Source organism: Halichondria panicea, chromosome 1 (genome assembly GCF_963675165.1).
Source record: "Halichondria panicea chromosome 1, odHalPani1.1, whole genome shotgun sequence".
NCBI classification, from domain to species: Eukaryota; Metazoa; Porifera; class Demospongiae; order Suberitida; family Halichondriidae; genus Halichondria; species Halichondria panicea.
The window spans coordinates 1,277,911-1,299,030 of NC_087377.1; the positions used below are offsets into that span (position 1 = coordinate 1,277,911).

A 21,120-nucleotide genomic window follows, 5' to 3' on the forward strand; every position below is an offset into this window, starting at 1 on the left:
ACAATTATAATTATTTGAGTGGGTGTTGATAATGATTCACAGCCACCACACTATAAACAATAGTGGTGGTGACCTAGGTAACTAGTAACTACACAGTTCTCTAGTGAGCAGCTCTTGAAATCCTCCAGCTCTTTGAAAGGACAGACATCCAGTTTAGCTCTCATATATACCTACAGTGGGAAAACAAGAGAGTCTCAAGTGGAATATTGTACTCTTGTGTGTGTGTGTGTGGGGGGGGAGTAGGTGGGTGGATATAAATATAAGGTGGGTGAATTTTTGTCCACCGTTCGTGTTACTAGCTCAAACGAAATGCTCACTTAAATATACAGCCAACCTCAAAGTCTCCATTATAGACCTGTGCTAGCAGGCCACCCTCTATAATACAGCCGGCCTCAAAGTCTCTATAGCATGTGTTTGGACCTGTGTTAGCAGGCCACCCTCTATAATACAGCCAGGTTAATGGGCCTCAAAGTCTCCATAGCATGTGTTTGGACCTGTGTTAGCAGGCCACCCTCTATAATACAGCCAGGTTAATGGGCCTCAAAGTCTCCATACCATGTGTTTGGACCTGTGTTAGCAGACCACCCTCTATAATACAGCCACTGTTGGTCTACCCACCACTATACATACACAGGGTAATACTAATAGTAAGGTACTCACAAAGACATTAGTGACATGGTTGGTGGTTCCTGTGATCCTGGACACCACCTCACACACTTGCCAGATACTGGGACAAAGCTCAGGGTCAGAGGTCAACAGGCAGCCTACAAGGGAGGGGGAGAATACACGTATCATTAGAGCAATACACTTAAGGATGGCAGAGTATCATAGCACCTGTAGCTAGTGTGTGTTCTTAAATAATTATAATTAGCTCTGAAAAAACAGGTCCAGTTCACAAAGAAAAAACCCCACTATTACAATAGTCTTAAACTAGATTTTATACGTATACCCAGTGGTACTGACTATAAGATGTGTGTGTGTGTGTGTGTGTGTGTGAGGGGATGGAGGGTGTGAGGGGGTGGAGGGTGTGTGTGTGTGTGTGTGTGTACATGTACCTCTCAAGTTATGCAGCTGGGTCTTGTGTGTAGGGAGAGTCTTCAGGAATGCTGTACTGAGCACTGACTATGGCTAGAGGGTTGTCACCAAATGGAGTATCCATGAAGCACAGCTTGAACAGTAGTACGCCCAGTGCCTGTGTGTGGGCAGGTGTGTGTTGTGTGAGGGTGTGATGATAATTATGGGTATTCAGTGTTCATTGAGAGCTTTCAAATGACTACCACTTAACATGGTCCAGTAAACGTGATTCAAGGAAATTCTCCACTCATCCCCACATTCCACAGTCTTACACAGACAGACCACATTCACAAAATGCAAACCTTATTACAAAAAACATAAGTCAACCACTAGCTACAGTGTACACAGTGGGACCACACATAAAGAGGAATTTCGCCCCTTTTAGCCTTGTTTCCCAGTAAACATAATCATTGCTCAGATCCTCCCCCTTTTCAGAGAGGTGTCACATTCCACCCCTTTCACAGTACACAAAGCAATTTGGTTGAATGTCATTGAAAGGTCATAATTAGTGAAAGGTCACCTCCAATAGTACTGCCACATGTCCATCCATACATGCATGGATAAATAATTACACCATACTGTAGTTTAAAATACAATGACAAATGAAACCTCTCAGCCCATGCCAACTCAGCTAGCATATGGTTGCTCAATATTGACCTCCCTCCACCAAAGGTCTAATACATTGCTACAAGTCATCAACCATCTTTACCTGCACTTCCAGAGTTGAGCCAGCCTCCAGCTCATCAGTGTATGCATGGACTAACACACTAGAGCAATATCAGCAATCCCATCAAACTGCAGTCTGAAGGTGTACTCCATGCAGTGTATATAGTTGCCCTCATGCAGGGGTAGGCTGTAGAGTGGTCCCAGCTGGCAGTCCATCCACCAATATCACATTGATACTGCCCTTGTCATGAGTACACCAGTACAGCCTCTGGACCATAGATGAGAGGAGGGAAGTTAGCTGTATAGGTAAAGTTGACATGCAGTTAGCAATTGCAATAAGTATATACCCAAGTGGACTAAGTGGTGGTTTGAGGGCAGTACCTTGACCTTGTATAAGCCCTTATACCTGCACATACTCTTTCCTCAGATCAGGACATGAATTCTTGTGTACCATTGGGTACATTGCTAAACCTCACATGAACAATCTCCTACAACTGAGATAAGCTAATTGCAAACCGGCATTAGTTATTATACACGTACTTGTATTATAGCCGACAATAACACACATAATTATACGTATCTTCACAGCCCAACACTGCGTATACACTCTACGTATATGGAACAGATAACGAACATGCAAGCCTCTTATCAAACTTTATATTTCTCACAAGTTATGATGCAGGATGATGCTGCCCACCCGGGGTACCTGTGTAGGGCTGAGGAATTGATGGACACAATAAAGACAATAGACTACCATCATGCACGCAGGTACACTACCACCCACTCCACTCATCACACACCACCCACTACATTAGTAATGTATGAGTACGCAATGGGGGACCATACATTACAACAAAGGGAGCTAGAGAGCTAGTCCATAGATAAAGTATCTGGGTCCACTCAATAAGACCTGGCACTACTCACCCTAGCATTGTCCAGCTCCCTCTGCAGACTAGCCACCATATCCACCAACATTAATCAGGACTGCAATGCATGATCCTCCATCGTTCGCGCTCTAGCCTCGAGACCAGCCGTTTGTTATAAGGAAAGGTTGATCTCGAGGCTACTCGCGCTCATGCCTGCCTTCTCTGATCTGAGGCTATGTGGTTAACAAGAAGCTGCAACTGAAGTGATCCCGTACCCAACAACAATGGTAAAGGGTCACTAAACTAGAAAGCTGAAATGAAATTTTGCCAAAAAAGTATAAAAATAGAAGGTGATGGTATATATACATGTATACACACACACACAGGACACAGAGCATTATAATAGTCAGTACTTATAGTCAACACAGAGTCAGTTCTTTACTTGACATTATTCTCCTTCTTTACTTGACATCTTTATTCGTCCCTTTCAAGTAGCTCCAGTATCTGTATGAAAGCATGAGCACAGCACAATAAACTAGAGCCTTATAAGCAAAACATTGCAATAAAACACTGTGTGCAATGAAAATAGGGATCAGATTTATGAATATTCCAGTAATAATCTGTTTAAAAACATGAGTGCATGATTTAGGAGCCCTCAGGGCTAGTAGAACCATCAAGTACTTAGAATGCTGTATACTATTATTGCATGGCACAACTGCATGACGAGCAAGTTCACAAAGTTAATAAGGTAATTCACATGTATGCTCCACACAGGTCTTGTGAATGCTGCGAACTGCCTCTCCGTCCTCAATCTCTGAGGCAATTTCCACTAATCGACCGTAAGTAGCTGTTGAATTCAATGGATTGAATTGGAGAATATTTTTACTCTTCCACTTCTTTAGAGCAGCGAGGAATTTCCCTGGAATACCAACAAATGTGTGATCGATAGCACCAATCTCAGCATCACTGAGGCCCAGCCTGTGCTTGTATCTGTCATATAGCCAGCAATCTCGGTAGACAACTGGAGAAGAGCATCATCCCAGCACTCACTACTCAACCGAGGGGCAGTCGCTGTCACTATCGTCTTATGTGGTTGAACTGTACAGATCAAAATACATTACATTATTTCCAATGACATGCAACGGCACGTAGTGGCAATACTCTGAAATGTACACCAAATACTTTATCACTGTCACATGAGACCCCATACACAATACAACTGTCAAGGCTATAATTGAAGATTGCTTCAATTTAGATTGCTATACTTGTACAATAATGATGTCGTGAATAATTATAGTGATCACATTAATTCCCAAGTTGTTCCCTTAATTAGCTTATTACCAAATGCATATGATTTAATTAGATCTCACTTTTCATTGGCTAACTAGAGCTATGTGTACAGAGGACTTCTGCCAACCAACCTGAAATCCTCTGTACATGTATATGTAGAGAAGTACATTTGTATCCTCAAGCAAACTATAGTTTGGGCAGAATATTGGCAGTACATGGAATGCTGTGGTGAACCCATACAAATGTTATTATTGCTTTCACTTCATTTGAAATGCAAACCTTATAGGCTCCGTACACCAGCTACAGTGCACACAGTGGGACCACACCATAGGCTCCGTACACTAGCTACAGTGCACACAGTGGGACCACACTATAGGCTCTGTACACTAGCTACAGTGCACACAGTGGGACCACACTATAGGCTCCGTACACCAGCTACAGTGCACACAGTGGGACCACACCATAGGCTCCGTACACTAGCTACAGTGCACACAGTGGGACCACACTATAGGCTCTGTACACTAGCTACAGTGCACACAGTGGGACCACACTATAGGCTCCGTACACTAGCTACAGTGCACACAGTGGGACCACACTATAGGCTCCGTACACCAGCTACAGTGCACACAGTGGGACCAGCTACAGTGCACACAGTTAGACCACACTATAGGCTCCGTACACTAGCTACAGTGCACACAGTGGGACCACACTATAGGCTCTGTACACTAGCTACAGTGCACACAGTGGGACCACACTATAGGCTCTGTACACTATAGCTACAGTGTACACAGTGGGACCACACTATAGGCTCTGTACACTAGCTACAGTGCACACAGTGGGACCACACTATAGGCTCTGTACACCAGCTACAGTGCACACAGTGGGACCACACTATAGGCTCCGTACACTAGCTACAGTGCACACAGTGGGACCACACTATAGGCTCTGTACATTAGCTACAGTGCACACAGTGGGACCACACTATAAGCTCTGTACACTAGCTACAGTGCACACAGTGGGACCACACTATAGAGCTCTGTACACTAGCTACAGTGCACACAGTGGGACCACACTACTATAGGCTCTGTACACTAGCTACAGTGCACACAGTGGGACCACACTATAGGCTCTGTACACTAGCTACAGTGCACACAGTGGGACCACACTATAGGCTCTGTACACTAGCTACAGTGCACACAGTGGGACCACACTATAGGCTCTGTATGTACTAGCTATAGGCTCTATACACCAGCTACAATGCACACAGTGGGACCACACTATAGGCTCCGTACACCAGCTACAGTGCACACAGTGGGACCACACTATAGGCTCTGTATGTACTAGCTACAGTGTACACAGTGGGACCACACTATAGGCTCTATACACCAGCTACAGTGCACACAGTGGGACCACACTATAGGCTCTGTACACTAGCTACAGTGCACACAGTGGGACCACACTATAGGCTCTGTACACTAGCTACAGTGTACACAGTGGGACCACACTATAGGCTCTATACACCAGCTACAGTGTACACAGTGGGACCACACTATAGGCTCTGTACACTAGCTACAGTGTACACAGTGGGACCACACTATAGGCTCTATACACCAGCTACAGTGCACACAGTGGGACCACACTATAGGCTCTGTACACTAGCTACAGTGCACACAGTGGGACCACACTATTGGCTCTGTACACTAGTCTACACACTGCATGTCAATTAGAGTAGCATTTCTGCAAACAAGGTGAAAATGGTTTTTAGTGGAACAGCTGTCTACCCCTGGGCCCATACACGCAGACATTCTACTTTCAAAGGACTATAGAATATTTGCATATACACAAATTGGAATTCCATGTAGTGGGACAAGACAACAGTCTGGCTAGGCTACCGATCAAAATTATCTCCGTAAAAATACAATTATTGGGGTCACAGATGTCACAGCTGAGTGGAGAGTGGAGTGGAAGGGCTAGCTGGATGAATGTGAGGGATGATGGGATCATTGTGACAGGGCAATGGACCGCTACTAAACCCTAGTTATCAGTCAACAGCTGGAGCTTTATTTCCTACAATGCATAGCGGGAAATTTTTGCGGATGCAATTTGGCTCCAGAGCCCTCAGCAGAAAGTTACGTGGGTTCTAATATTCGCGGTTCAATGCCAGGAAACCACACCCACCAATAGCATTGCATGTGAAATACCGGTGCATGGGAGTTTATCCCAGTTTTAAATGCTCTGCCCTCGAAAAACGACGAAAATTTCCCGCTATACGGTACTTGTTATCAATACCCCATTTTTAATAATACATGTGCAATGTATGCTAGCTGTGACAGGGCAATGGACCGCTACTAAACCCCAGTGATCAGTCAACAGCTGGAGCTTAATTAATAATAATTATTATAATGAAGTTGATTGTTTCCCAGATGCTTGTTATCAATAATTATCAGCATACATGTACATGTACATGTAGGTCCTAGGTGTGTTTTTTTACGTCAAAATCAGTACAGCTTAATTGCTTTTTTAGTATTTATTTATATGCTAGCTGTACGTTTGGATCGACATCAAATGATATTTCGGTCTCCCTTATTCCATTAAATAATGTGTGAAAAATTGATTAACTATTATAGTGTGGGAAGTAGGGAGGAGGCACAGTGTACTGTAATAATGCTTTTCTAACTCCCTAAAAATTCTATTCACAAATTTTGAGACAGTTTGCTCAATATAATCTCAAAAGCCCAATGCTATGTCAACAGTTTATAACAAGAGAGCACAGTTAGCATACAAACAGCGTCAAATACAACAAATACAAGTTTTGCTGTTTTGGATGCTTCCATTAGAGGGAGTGTTAGCAAACGTGCTGTACAAAGTTCATTCTAATCTTCACTGTCAGCTTTGAATCTGAGGCCTCAATTCACTTATTAGTTCTACTGCACGCTATAGCTGTACCTTAATTTGTAATTATTTCCCCCCCCACACACACAGCACACCCACACACACACCCACACACACATACACACACCCCACACACACACACCCCACACAGCCTGTACCTTTGGGTCAACGTTAATAATCTTTCTGTCTCGTTTATTCTTAAACAGCAGACCTGAGGCGTTGTCTGCAATCACCTGTGTGTGCGTGCGTGGGGGGTGTGTGTGTGCGTGTTATATCAAACAAATACGAACAAAGTGTCCGTGTACAATAATCATGTCAACTAATTATGTACGACGAGACCAAAGGGAGCAACTGTATAATTGAGTAGTGCTATGGCGCCCTACAGACTAGGAGGGCACTCACTAGTGGTGTTCCAAACACACGTTATAGGCTATCAAACTTCGCTGTGAAAATAAATTATGTTTTGAAAAAACACACACTTTAATTATTATAGCCCCACGCTTTCTTTTATAATTTGTGCTCGTTGATCTAAGTTATAGTTAGAACATGGGCATGAGGTATCTATGTGTTATAGTGTCCCAAAGCTCGAGGGCTTCTATTTAAACCTATTGGCTACTAGAAATGCACTAGCTTAGCAATAGTCAACCTATATAAACAGCCAACCTAGCAACTGCATCATTATTCTTTTGAAAACTAATATCTAAAGTTGACATCTCTGTGTCTCTACTAAATCTGTGGTCTCTATTCAAGTCAACCCTGTTCCTCCACCTCAGTTTGATGGACAAAATTATAGTCCTAGCTCCACCCACAAAACGAAAACATCCAGCTCCTCCCCCAGTTTTGCAGCAAACAAGCCCAGCACACTTCCCAAGAAACGAGCGACTCGTACTACTCTCACAAAGCGAAAGGAAGACACCTATAAGCTATAATTTGCAGCAAACAAGCCCAGTAAACGAGCGGCTCCTACTCTTGAACAAAGCGAAAGGAACTTTAGGAGAAGAAGCACTTCCATACATCCAGCTCCTCCCCCATGCAGCCTTGCAGCAAAAAAGCACAGCACACTGCCCAAAAAACGAGCGTCTCCTACTGCTTTCGAACAAAGCCAAAAAAAGAAACTAGAGCTTCTCTCTTTCATTCTAGTTCTGTTATTATAATTACTAGACAAAGCATCTACATGTAGCTACAATAATTTTTACATGTGTATCTTCTTGTAAATCACAATACAATGTACAATGTTGTAGTTTGTAGCCCAGAGCAATCTATAGTACTAGTACTATAGCTCATAGTTCCCTGCTAAATACACTCAAATGGAATCTAAGGACACCATAATATTATTGTAGCACTACCAAACAGCTACTAATAAAATAATTAGCTTTTTGAAATTGGACGTTCCCAACACAAGTTATAGCCCTTCAAAGAAAAACTACGAAAACATGACGACATGTAATTAATACATATTTTGGCAACCACCTCTTATATATTATACCCACGTACTTCATATTTCTCACACGTACCTGATAATTAGGAGTGGAGTTGGACGAGGAGAAGTTAGTGTCCCAGTTATAGAAGCTCAAGTCACTGTGTCTAGGGAGCAGCTTCTTCCGTGACGAGAATATGGGGTCAAAATCATCCACCTACAATTATCATGTACATGTATAATACCACATAGAAAGTTTTCGTATCAAACGAAAATTAAAACGACGGAATTATTCTACTGCAAGAGATTCAATGCGTCACTATCCTAAGCTGTTGAGCTGTACTTAAAATACTAAATTGGTAGTTACGAAAATTACCCGCTATACGGCAGTTAGATCATTGGGGTGAGGTATAATTTTATGTTATAAATACATGTTAGGATCAACCACCTTTATTACTGGTAGTACCTTGAGTCGATGTGCGTAGTCAATGTATCCTGATATCTCCTGACCCTTGGCATTCCTGTCCCAAATAAATATAATTGACTGTGTGTGTGGTGTGTGTGTGTGTGTGTGGGGTGGTGGTGTGTGTGTGTGTGTGTGTGTGGGGTGGTGGTGGTGTGTGTGTGTGTGTGTGTGTGTGTGTGTGTGTGTGTGTGTGAGGGGGGATTGCTTATCATGTATTAAGAAGACTTACTGAAATTTTCCCGTTTCTGTTAGTCTCTTCCCTCTGAGCCAGCCCCTCCAGGAACACTGATCCTTGCAGGTCCTTCCCAGCACTGCACAACACTCTGTACCATGGGGGGACACTAGGTCAGCACAACACTCTGTACCATGGGGGGGACACTAGGTCAGCACAACACTCTGTACCATGGGGGGGACACTAGGTCAGCACAACACTCTGTACCATGGGGGGACACTAGGTCAGCACAACACTCTGTACCATGGGGGGGACACTAGGTCAGCACAACACTCTGTACCATGGGGGGGACACTAGGTCAGCACAACACTCTGTACCATGGGGGGGACACTAGGTCAGCACAACACTCTGTACCATGGGGGACACACTAGGTCAGCACAACACTCTGTACCATGGGGGGACACTAGGTCAGCACAACACTCTGTACCATGGGGGGGACACTAGGTCAGCACAACACTCTGTACCATGGGGGGACACTAGGTCAGCACAACACTCTGTACCATGGGGGGGACACTAGGTCAGCACAACACTCTGTACCATGGGGGGACACTAGGTCAGCACAACACTCTGTACCATGGGGGGGACACTAGGTCAGCACAACACTCTGTACCATGGGGGGGACACTAGGTCAGCACAACACTCTGTACCATGGGGGGACACTAGGTCAGCACAACACTCTGTACCATGGGGGGACACTAGGTCAGCACAACACTCTGTACCATGGGGGACACTAGGTCAGCACAACACTCTGTACCATGGGGGGGACACTAGGTCAGCACAACACTCTGTACCATGGGGGGGACACTAGGTCAGCACAACACTCTGTACCATGGGGGGACACTAGGTCAGCACAACACTCTGTACCATGGGGGGACACTAGGTCAGCACAACACTCTGTACCATGGGGGGGACACTAGGTCAGCACAACACTCTGTACCATGGGGGGGACACTAGGTCAGCACAACACTCTGTACCATGGGGGGACACTAGGTCAGCACAACACTCTGTACCATGGGGGGGACACTAGGTCAGCACAACACTCTGTACCATGGGGGGGACACTAGGTCAGCACAACACTCTGTACCATGGGGGACACACTAGGTCAGCACAACACTCTGTACCATGGGGGGACACTAGGTCAGCACAACACTCTGTACCATGGGGGGGACACTAGGTCAGCACAACACTCTGTACCATGGGGGGACACTAGGTCAGCACAACACTCTGTACCATGGGGGGGACACTAGGTCAGCACAACACTCTGTACCATGGGGGGACACTAGGTCAGCACAACACTCTGTACCATGGGGGGGACACTAGGTCAGCACAACACTCTGTACCATGGGGGGGACACTAGGTCAGCACAACACTCTGTACCATGGGGGGACACTAGGTCAGCACAACACTCTGTACCATGGGGGGACACTAGGTCAGCACAACACTCTGTACCATGGGGGGACACTAGGTCAGCAGCGATAAATTAATCTGTTTGCAATCGCATACTTACAATCAGTTCAGTATAATAGATTCTTTTGCAATCGCATATACAAACAAGTCTTGTACAGTTTGTAGCTAAGAATCATTGTCCATAATATTACATCTAAGCAATAGGGTAGCGTTAATGTGACAAATACACACCCACCCCCCACACACACTACATCCACCCACACACACCACCCACACACCTCAGCTGGTCTCGACGTGCTAGCTTACTGGCTGCAGCCGCTTCTTTCCTGAGCTCAAAGTCTTCTCTCTTGAGCACTTCCCCTGATCCACGATATCCTAGCTCCACTAGCTGACGTGCCAGTTCCTCATCCTGTGTGTGTGTGTGTGTGTGTGTGTGTGTGTGTGTGTGTGTGTGGAGTGTGGTGTGTGTGGGTGGGTGTGTGTGTGTGTGTGTGTGTGTGTGTGGAGTGTGGTGTGTGAGTGTGTGGAGTGTGGTGTGTGAGTGTGTGTGTGTGTGTGAGTGTGTGTGTGTGTGCGTGTGTGTGAGTGTGTGGGTGGGTGAAAAAAAACCCCACTATTACAATAGTCTTAAACTAGATTTTATACGTATAATTATATACCCACCCACCCAGTGGTGCTGGTTACATTTACTATAGGATGTGTGTGTGTGTGTGTGTGTGTGTGAGTGGGTGTGTGAGTGGGTGTGTGTGTGTGTGTGTGTGTGTGTGTGTGTGAGGAGTGGAATGCAAACCACCAACTACGTAATACCGTAAAAATTACAAGCCACTGCAGATTAGTCTCGCGAGCAGCCGTCGAAGGGGGAAGGACGTCCTTTCCCCTTCGACGGCTGCTCGCGAGACTAACTGCAGATGTGTTTCTACTCGATATTTCGTAATAAGTGTGTGGGGGTTGGAGGTCACCGTCGCCCCCCACAGTCAATCAACCCTACCCCCACCTCGAGCTATAACCTCACCTCCAGGTAGAACAGATCAGTTGGTGTTATTTGAGAGTCCAGGTAATCCTCATACGTGGCATACTCGGTGACTATAGTGTCTGCAGCGCTGTTACTAGCTTCCTCACCAGTAGCCGCCATCTTTTACAGTTCAGAAAGCTGGCGTTGTCATAGCAGTGGTAAGGGTCTTGTGTGTTTGTATCGGGTAAAGAGCGGCAGATTAATAATTGCATTATTGACGTCCACTATAATTAAATGGCCACCCAGACCCAACATTAACAACTAATACTGCTCCTGCTCTGTATCGTGGCTTCCCTGTTTAGCACAAGCACTGGTATAATAATAAAAAGTGTTGTGTCTGATATTATTCTGGAGCTGTAATGCATTCAATTTATATGCAACGTTACAATGTTCGATAACAAACGTGTTTTATACTTTAATACGTGTTTTTTTGTACTGCAGGTAGCGATGACAACCATGTGTGGCTTCTCGGAGAGGACTCAGGTTACCATGACAACTACGATACTATCTACTCGTCATGTGACACAACTAGCATCGTAGCACTGACAAAGGTACGTCAGCTTGACTATTATTATTATATATAAATCACCCGAACCCTAACTCATTACTAATATTTTAAATATACTCTTTAATATTAAATTTTGATAGGCCTTTCAAAGAGCTACAAAACACATTCTTTAGATTTGTAATTGGACAATCCTAACTCAAGTTATCGATCATCAAAGATCAAAGAAAAATATTATGTCTAGAAAATACTTGGGTATGAAGGAAACCGTATGTATGACTAATTTTACCCTTCATCTCAGGACAGACTACATGTTGACTACTACACTGCTGTGGAACAGCTGAGAATGATTAGATTCAACTTCCCTCTAGCGGTTGATTTTGTGGTCACTCGAATGATTAACGAGGAACAACAGGACGAAGTCTTCGTGACCGTACATGAAGGTACGTATCCTGTGTGTGTGTGTGTGTGTGTGTGTGTGTGAGGTGTGAGATGTGTGTGGGTGTGTGAGGTGTGAGGTGTGAGATGTGTGTGGGTGTGTTGTGTGTGTTGTGTGTGTGAGGTGTGAGATGTGTGTGTGTGTGTGTTGTGTGTGTGCGATGTGGGTGTGTGTGTGTGTGTGAGGTGTGAGATGTGTGTGGGTGTGTGAGGTGTGAGGTGTGAGATGTGTGTGGGTGTGTTGTGTGTGTTGTGTGTGTGAGGTGTGAGATGTGTGTGTGTGTGTGTTGTGTGTGTGCGATGTGGGTGTGTGTGTGCGGTGTGCGATGTGGGTGTGTGTGTAAAATATAGATTAATCATGGCTGTTCAAATAATTATTATGCTTTATTTAACACTGATGGGTCCTCTGTAATTTGATAGTAGAGTTTAGATTTTGTAAAAGCCATTCTCTAAATTTACTAACGGAACTAAAGTTATGGCCGTTCAAAGATGCATGCCTATAGTTAACGCTGTGATTTCCCACAAGTGTAGTTTTTTTTAGGGTGGGGGGGAAGTGTCCCCTTTAGTAGTACTGTCCCTACAATGCTCACACTAATCATTGTTGACCTCCCTAAACACACACACACACACTATCAATCCACACTCCCCACCACCCACACACACACAGGTTATATGAGCATCAACAGATTTGGCAACTTCACGATCTTCCCCATCTCCATGGGCAAATCCTCTAGCCTCATCATGATCTCCAACCTTGCTTGTACCACTCCCGCCCACACCACACACATACTCTGTGTCAATGTAATCAAAGGAACGCAAAAAATATGCAAGGACGATATTCCACCTGGTTCCCACGGTTACTCGGACATCCGCCCACGTTTGCAACTTGTTTATATAGTGACACCGGATCAAAAGACGATTTTGAAATTCAACGTTAGCGATGATTGTCTTGTATTGATATCTAAGAAGTCTGGAAATGACTACGGTAGTGCCATGTGGTTTTCTTATAATAATGGTTTGACATTATTTCTGAGTAATGGACTGGCTTTGAATGCTGTTGATCTAGAGGCTACTGGAACATTGGGTGGGGAAGATGTCGGCACTGTACACTATAGCTTTGTGTCACAACTATACAGTCAGGCAAGCCAGCTGGGAGGATCTAGCAAACTATACTTACATGGCCTATCATGACCATACGAAATGATGTCATGAATAAAGTATTCCGTGGTCGGATTTATCTAGTAATGGTACAGAGACTATTCCAAGCCCGAATGGCTACAGTATCGTCCGTCCAATCAGCTTGCAGTATTGTCAGATGGACTTTGCATATGCTTTAGTTACATACAAGAGGGAAAAAGACAATTTCCTTAGAACAGGTGTCGCTTATATTAAGTCTTATTTTTGAATTTTGCTGTTCATTAATTTTGCTATAATTATGTACGTATGTTATTGCCCAGCCAGAGTGCAACATGCCATATTATGTTGCCGAGGGCATTATGTCATCCCATAGATACTATGAATTACTGTAATTTATAGTATCTATGGTCATCCAGTGCAATATATGGCATGTTGCACGAGGGCGCCTGGTCAAGTTCCAATGTAGCACTCGTCCAGCTGAGTCAGCTTTTATAGCATCATAATGATATTCATGGGTAATACACCTTGGGCGGACCTTGTGCGGGCAATTACCGGTCCAACGAGTGCTACATTGGAAATTGACCAGGCGTTCTTTCAGATAACGAACGGCTGGTCTCGAGGCTAACTCTAGAATAGCCTCGAGACCAGCCGTTTGTTATCTGGTCTCGAGGCTAACTCTAGAAGCGGCTCTTTTTGGTGTTACTAAGACAGTGGTGTTATGTTGCTATGCCCTCAGGATATAAACTAGTTATAACACGTCCACTCGGGATGCATGGCATATATTGCACTCAGCCCTCGGGGCTTACGCCCTCGTGCTTCAGTGCAATATATTCCATACATGTCATCCCTTGTGCCCGTGTTATAACTATAGATCTAACATATTCTGAAAGAAATACGTAAACAAGATGCAGGCAAAGCTTTATGTTTTTGGTAAACAGTGCATTGAACCGACTTTTCGTGATAATCTGCATATTCCTCTAGCTGGCAGTATGCGGCCTGGAATCGAGGATATACTAGACAAGATTAATTTTAACGCGCATGTGCAGTATAATTGTGAGAGCACGTATAAAAGTAGTGAATGTAGCCTAGGATACTTTCATACTGAGTTGCAAGAAGCATTAGTCCATGATGAGTTATATATGTAGGTAGCATGTTTTTCAGTAATGGTGTGAGGGGGGAATAACTGACTGATTAATAAAGCTATTGATTCCATGCTTTTCCTCTGAGTAATTGTAAGCTACCACAGTTATGTAGGTATCATGTTTTTCAGTAATGGTGTGAGGGGGGAATAACTGACTGGCCTACTCATAATTAACTCACACCTTTCGTCCCTAATTGTTATAGTTACCACAGTTATGTGGGGAATACTGACTGGCCACTATTATGAGCCAATATCAGCTGCACACTGACTAATAAGACATAATTATAACAAGCCAGCTGTGAGCTAGAGAATCAGAGACATCAATTAATATGTTATGGATTCTAGCCGTGAGTGGTAATAATTCTTCATTTCGTGCCCTCAGGACAATTGAGTGGAGATGTGAGGCTGATAGATTCGTCTGGTTCAACAGATACCAAAATTGACAGACTGGAGGTCTATTACAATGGACAATGGGGGACAGTGTGTCAGGACAACTTCGGTATAAATGATGCAAGAGTGGCTTGTCGTCAACTAGGTTTCCTAGGTTACATAGGCTATGGGGTCGTACGAAAGTAAGTATACCAATCATGGTTTGTGAATTTAGTTGATTTTAACTTGTATCACTCACCGATATTTTTACGATAGTGCCCTAACAGTGTCAGCATCCACACCGATATGGTTGGACGAGCTTGGTTGCTTTGGATCTGAAACTAGACTAGATGACTGCCCACACAATTCTATTGGAATTCATAATTGTGATCGTTCTGACGATGTGGGATTAGTGTGTGCAATAAGTGAGTGATGTTATACACTTTCAATATAATTATATATAATATATTACTTTAGATGAAGATTTGAGACTTGTGAATAGTTCTGGCACCACTGGGTTAGGTCCCGATGGTCGACTGGAGTTGTTTTATAACGGACAATGGGGGACAGTGTGTGACGATAGCTTCAGTCCAAACGATGCAAGGGTGGCTTGCCGTCAGCTGGGGTATGATGACTATGCTAATTATGGACGAGTAGGAACATTAGGGTGAGTGCAGGGCCGTAGACAGTGGGGGGCAGCCCCCCTGTCATTCTAGATCTAGCTTTCAACAGAATTACTGATGTGCACATGCATAGTGCATATATTGAATGATGTAGTGTTGAAGCACGGGTGCTGGAGTACCTTCTTAGCTCAAGCTGCCTTTCCTTAGTTGCTCCATGAATAGCTAAGTTGGTGCCAGAGCAAGTTACAAGTTGCCATGCATGAACAGCTATATGCTCAGAAATAATGGCTGACAATTTTTTAAAGTAACCATTTTCAGCTGTTATTTTGCCATCCCTGCAAATCCAAATTATCTACGGGGAGTTGTCACTGCAATTAATTATAGATGTGATTTCTATAATAATAGTGCAATTGTGTTTTATTGCAATCATTTCCCCCTATAGTTTCTCCTAATCATCATCAACCACTCGGACATGGCTAGACGAGCTTCGTTGCTTAGGAAACGAGACCAAACTCATTAATTGTCCTGCTAACACTATCGGAGTGGAAGATTGCACCCATACACAAGATGTGGCCTTATTCTGTATTTCGGGTAAGTTAAATAGATGAGTACGAATATGGTGCCACATTGCTGCAGTTTAATTTGTAAGTATAATGCGTAGCCAGAATCGTATTCTTTTAATGTAACATAATTATAATTATACACATCATGGTACAAGTATACCTAGAATAATGTTTTGCGAGTAACAAACATATGCGAATTTTGCGAGGGTTGATCAATTCGCAACAATAAAATCGCAAAACCTAAATTATTACTAGTAAATGCAAACGATCCTTGCCAAATCACAGATCACAAAGAGTCAAATTTTCTGCTGATTTAGCTCATTCGCAAAGGTTTTTCATCCGCAAAATATTCTAGTAATACGGTACATGCATCATAATTATACAGCCATGCACAATAATTCAGTAGCCACCTTGACATGTATTCATTGTCAGAGGGAAACCTGAGGCTGGTAGACAATTCAGGCCGAACAGGAGGCTCCTCTGGCAGACTGGAGGTCTATAACAGTGGACAATGGGGGACAGTGTGTGATGATAGCTTCAGTCCAAATGATGCAAAAGTGGCTTGTCGTCAGCTGGGGTACGCAGACTATACTCAGTATGGACGAGTAGGAACATTAGGGTGAGTGTCACTGTATTTAAAGTGATTTCAGCTATAATTATTGCAATTGTGTTTTATTGTGATCATTTCCCCCTATAGTTTCTCCCAATCATCATCAACCACTCGGACATGGCTGGACGAGCTTCGTTGCTGCTTAGGAACTGAGAGCAGACTCATCGATTGTCCTGCTAACCCTATCAGAGTGGAAGATTGCACCCACACACAAGATGTGGCCTTGTTCTGTATTTCGGGTAAGTTAAATAGATGAGTACGAATTAATAGTGCCACATTGCTGCAGTTTAATTTTCTTTTTTTAAGTAATGCATGACAGACAGCGTAGCTAGAATCGTATTCTTTTAATGTATACATATACACATCACATCACAGTGCAATTATAAGTAAATGTATAATTTATAACAAGTTATTTAATAGCCAGCCCGACATGTTAAATATTCGCTGTATTCATTGTATCAGATGGAGACCTGAGGCTGATAGACAACTCAGGCCGAACAGGAGACTCCTCTGGCAGACTGGAGGTCTATTACAGTGGACAATGGGGGACAGTGTGTGATGATAGCTTCAGTCCAAACGATGCAAGAGTGGCTTGTAGTCAACTAGGATTCTCAACCTACACTCAATACGGAGCAGTTGGAACGCTAGGGTGAGTCAGTGTGTAAACTCATCATTGAGTTAGCTATAATTATCTTACTAACTTGCCATTTGGTTCATCCATGCATGATGTATTATATTATACTTAAATTGTTGTGCTTACACTTCAATTAAATTTTAAGCTTGTACAATATATTTGTGGATAATTATTTCCCCCTGTCTATAGTTTCTCCCAACCTTCATCAACCACTCGGATATGGTTGGACCAACTTAGTTGCTCAGGAACTGAGAGCAGACTCATTAATTGTCCTGCTAACACTATCGGAGTGGAAGATTGCACTCATTCAGAAGATGTAGCCCTGGTGTGTGGTGCAGGTATATAAGAGTCAATGAGACCTGCTATATATAATTATAGCTCTGAATATTCTTGCAGCTTATAAATTACTATTACTATTCCATTACTTTGCAGCTACTTCCCCTTCTTCCCCTTCTTCCCCGTCCTCAACTCCAACTACATCCTCCAACATAACATCAATCAGCACAGGAGTGACTATTCCTATTATCATTGTCGTTGTGATCCTTTTTATTTTCCTGTTCTGTGTTTTCACAAACCGGAGGAGACACCATGTTGGTCGCCCAGCAACCAGAGCTCCTATAGTCGCTAATGTTAGATCAACAACTGTTATCATCGCCAAGTCAACCGCACCAGCTGCAAAAGCACAAGATACGGCGTACCCTATGCAATCCAAACCCCAACATTCAAATCAGGCCCCCCCTCAGAATATCTACACCACTGGACAGCAACAACCCCCAGCCCCCTACACCACTGGACAGCAACCCCCAGTCCCCTACACCACTGGACAGCAACCCCCAGTCTCCTACCCTACTGGACAGCAACCCGCTGCTCTGTACCCTGCTCTGTACCCGGAGGAGCCCCTCCAGCATATCCAGGATGATTATGGGGACCTACTAGGCATGCAGTACATGCATGATTATTAACTGAAAGTAGTGAACTTTTAATAAGAGGCATTGCAAATTGCAATTGACTGTATAATTATAGCTGTTAGTGATAGCAAACTTCTATTATTTTTTTAAGTTTAGACGATGAGAATTTTGTTCCTCATTTTTTCACAAACTATTTTCAAAAGCAAACTCTTCGGCTGATTTTTTACAATTAAATTTTAATGAATGTATATACAGCGCGTATTATGGTTTTAGCCAATAAATGATCGATTTCACACAATTTAAATGACATGTACCAATACAAAATAATAGTTTATTCTACTGTTCACACAAATAGAAATATAAGTGCCTCGAAAATTTCGCGCTATACAAGCATATGTAAGATCTAGTGTTTATTTAATACCTCTTTCTTGAGGTTTGCGGAAAGTATATAATTTGCTTTCCGGCAATGCCTATATCTTTCGTTTCCAAAATTCTCAGTAACATACTGTAGTAGACTTGTTCACTATCTGGAACTCCAGCCTGCACTTAGCTCATGGGACTCCATGCAGTTACTGCGTACTGGCTGGGACTCCAGCTCACGCAATTTGATACCGCGTACTGGCTAGGAACTCATAGCTGAGACACCAGTTAAAGGTCAGGACGCCAGCTGAACTCCTTTTTTACTTTTATTTTAGTTGGACATCTAGAAACTATGTGTATTGCCAGCTCACGCAAATGTAGGAAAACAAGTATATAGCTGTTATACCTAAAGCAATTAATCCCTTCCCGGCCCTTTTGATACAATGCCTTGCCATCACTCGTAAATGTATTTTTTTATTGTTGTGAAGTCCTATTGCTACAATGGTCTAACTAGGTAGATGGTTCAAGTATTGTTAAGGAAGTGCAAGCTATTAATTATTATAAGCAGCAGAATTCTTACACCGACAGTAAAACTTAAGGTTTGTCTTTCTGGTGATTATAGACATGCAAAGCTATGCATAGCAGACTATATGCAAGCAAAGTCAGCAGCCCTGCCCTTAGCCTCGAGGGGCTGGAGTCGAGGCTACCTGCCCTCAAATGTGTTTGTTTGGTAAAGATCATTAATCACACAGATGAATAATAATTATGATAAATAATGTTTATTATAGCAACAAAGAAAGAGTCAATGACTTTTATGAGCAAAATGCATAATTATGGATTCGCTAGTTAAAGGTTAGCCTCGATTCAAGGCCGATTAAAATACGTATTTTAATCGGCCTTGAATCGAGGCTAGTTAAAGGTGAATTAGTCATTGCATGTGAGGGGGCGCTATCCCAACTCGTACTTCTTGTCCAGTGCGGCGTACGCCTACAGAGTATTGTGGAGCAGCTGGTCATAATATCTCAGATCCTTCACAGAGGGAGGGAGTTTGGGAATGGTGGCCAACTTTGTTATAAATGTTCTGAGTTTGCAGCTTAGCTCTTGGTGAAACCCCCTCCTCATCTGTTAGCTGATATCTGTACAATAATTATGAACAGTGATACGATCTTGTTAAAGTACCGTATATAGTGGGTTGTTTTCGTACGGTAGGAATTTTCGTATCTTTCGTATTGAAAATCATTATACGAAAATTGAAATTGCAATACATTCAACGTCACTATCTTGAGCTGAGTGTACGAATATAAAATACGAATGGGTATATAGTCTGTACGAAAATTTTGCACCAACAAAAATTACCTGCTATACGGTATGCAGCATATAATTATGGATCTAATTTCAATGATTTTGAAAGCTTAGAAAGAGACCTTTCAAATGGTGCCATCAAAGTTCAGATAAAAGTATTTGCCAATTTTCCCATACTATGGATAATAATAGCCCATGGATCCAAGGGAGAAAAATGACAAATTATGGCCCCGACTAATAAAAATGTTGATATTGATACTCGAGTTACGGCTGTTTAGATATAATGTTCAACTACTAAAATAGTCTATATAATACTATTCAACCATAATTTTAGATATTCCTAACTCAAGTTATGGACCATCACAATAATTAAGATAGCTACTAAAGCACTCCCTCCACACACACACTCACTTTAGGCACAAACAGAAGATGATTTTTTCTCGTCATCAAACAAGAAATGGGAATGGAAGTCAGTGAGGCGGTCCTCATCCGTGGGAAACTTCTGTTCCCTTGTGAAGACATTATTCTGACACAGCTTCTCTACACGTGTGTGTTAAAACTGTGTGTGGGGGAGCATGTTTATAAGATGCTCAACAATGGGAGATATTAATATTGAGTTGAATCAAAAGCTTGTAATAAGTAAATAGTGCATTCTGTAGCTATTGGAGAGGACTATATATCACACGCCTGACAACTACACCACCACAATAATTATTACCTCACATTATACTTGCACCATTTGATAGCTCTTTCAAAGAGCTACAAAATGCATTCTTTAGAATTGTATAGGACAATCTCAACTCAAGTTATTGCCAATCAAAGATAGCTTCTGAAATAGTAATGTCTCGTATAATTATTTCATTAAATCACCTTTCCCCTGAGCTCAATGTCTGGTTCTAGACTGAGTGTTAGTAGTCGCTGGTCAATATTCTGTTCAGCGCTGGATATCTGACCACCGATAACTGTACGAGGAAAATAAATAAGACATTCTTTTATAGAGATGATTGATACTAGGTGCATGCAGAATACAATGGCTGGTAGATCTAGACCTTTCTGTACAGGATGCTGTACTCGTGGTAGCTCTTTATGACAGGAAAGACTTGTGTTGTTGAGGTAGCAGCGCCGTGCTCGCAAGTACTAGCGCTAGTGCAAGTACTTTGTTAGCCTCGAGACCAGGCCTTGTATATTTTAATCGCGGCCTGGATTCG

At 42.9% G+C, this 21,120-nt stretch overlaps 2 protein-coding genes and 1 long non-coding RNA gene across 6 annotated transcripts; 1 reads left to right on the forward strand and 2 right to left on the reverse strand.

Moving 5' to 3' along the window:
- Positions 1–6,495: 6,495 nt before the first annotated feature.
- On the reverse strand, positions 6,496–11,778 carry LOC135331759 (cilia- and flagella-associated protein 299-like). Of its 4 annotated transcripts, XM_064527006.1 has the most exons (6): positions 11,323–11,778; positions 10,589–10,719; positions 8,901–8,994; positions 8,672–8,749; positions 8,303–8,422; positions 6,496–7,021 (listed from the first exon to the last, which is right to left on the reverse strand). In XM_064527006.1, the coding sequence occupies exons 1-6, from the start codon at positions 11,440–11,442 to the stop codon at positions 6,821–6,823; spliced, it is 744 nt and encodes a 247-aa protein (XP_064383076.1). In that variant the 5' UTR covers positions 11,443–11,778; the 3' UTR covers positions 6,496–6,820. The 4 variants fall into 4 exon arrangements, with proteins under 4 accessions (XP_064383076.1, XP_064383082.1, XP_064383099.1 ...); XM_064527012.1 differs by lacking the exon at positions 8,672–8,749; XM_064527029.1 differs by lacking the exon at positions 6,496–7,021 and having other exon boundaries at positions 8,672–8,726.
- On the forward strand, positions 11,697–18,304 carry LOC135343078 (scavenger receptor cysteine-rich type 1 protein M130-like). The gene is made up of 10 exons (XM_064540032.1): positions 11,697–11,703; positions 11,764–11,873; positions 12,129–12,270; positions 14,926–15,115; positions 15,189–15,337; positions 15,390–15,579; positions 16,796–16,947; positions 17,171–17,357; positions 17,532–17,680; positions 17,775–18,304. Exons 1-10 carry the CDS (start codon positions 11,697–11,699, stop codon positions 18,302–18,304), a joined length of 1,806 nt encoding a protein of 601 aa, XP_064396102.1.
- A 1,302-nt stretch (positions 18,305–19,606) lies between these two features.
- LOC135333627 (uncharacterized) lies at positions 19,607–20,955 on the reverse strand. Its single transcript, XR_010394006.1, has 3 exons — positions 20,783–20,955; positions 20,324–20,471; positions 19,607–19,746 (listed from the first exon to the last, which is right to left on the reverse strand). It is a non-coding gene; the product is annotated as an uncharacterized LOC135333627 (long non-coding RNA).
- Between the last annotated feature and the right edge of the window lie 165 nt (positions 20,956–21,120).

Coding starts and splice junctions, on each gene's coding strand:
- LOC135331759 (XM_064527006.1), bottom strand. CDS start 11,442: ATGGCGGCTACTGGTGAGGAAGCTAGTAACAGCGCTGCAGACACTATA. Junction 8,995..10,588: donor GCACGTCGAGACCAGCTGAG/GTGTGTGGGTGG, acceptor CCCATGGTACAG/AGTGTTGTGCAGTGCTGGGA. Junction 8,423..8,671: donor ACTACGCACATCGACTCAAG/GTACTACCAGTA, acceptor TGATAATTGTAG/GTGGATGATTTTGACCCCAT.
- LOC135343078 (XM_064540032.1), top strand. Junction 11,874..12,128: donor GCATCGTAGCACTGACAAAG/GTACGTCAGCTT, acceptor CCTTCATCTCAG/GACAGACTACATGTTGACTA. Junction 17,358..17,531: donor GGAGCAGTTGGAACGCTAGG/GTGAGTCAGTGT, acceptor CCCTGTCTATAG/TTTCTCCCAACCTTCATCAA.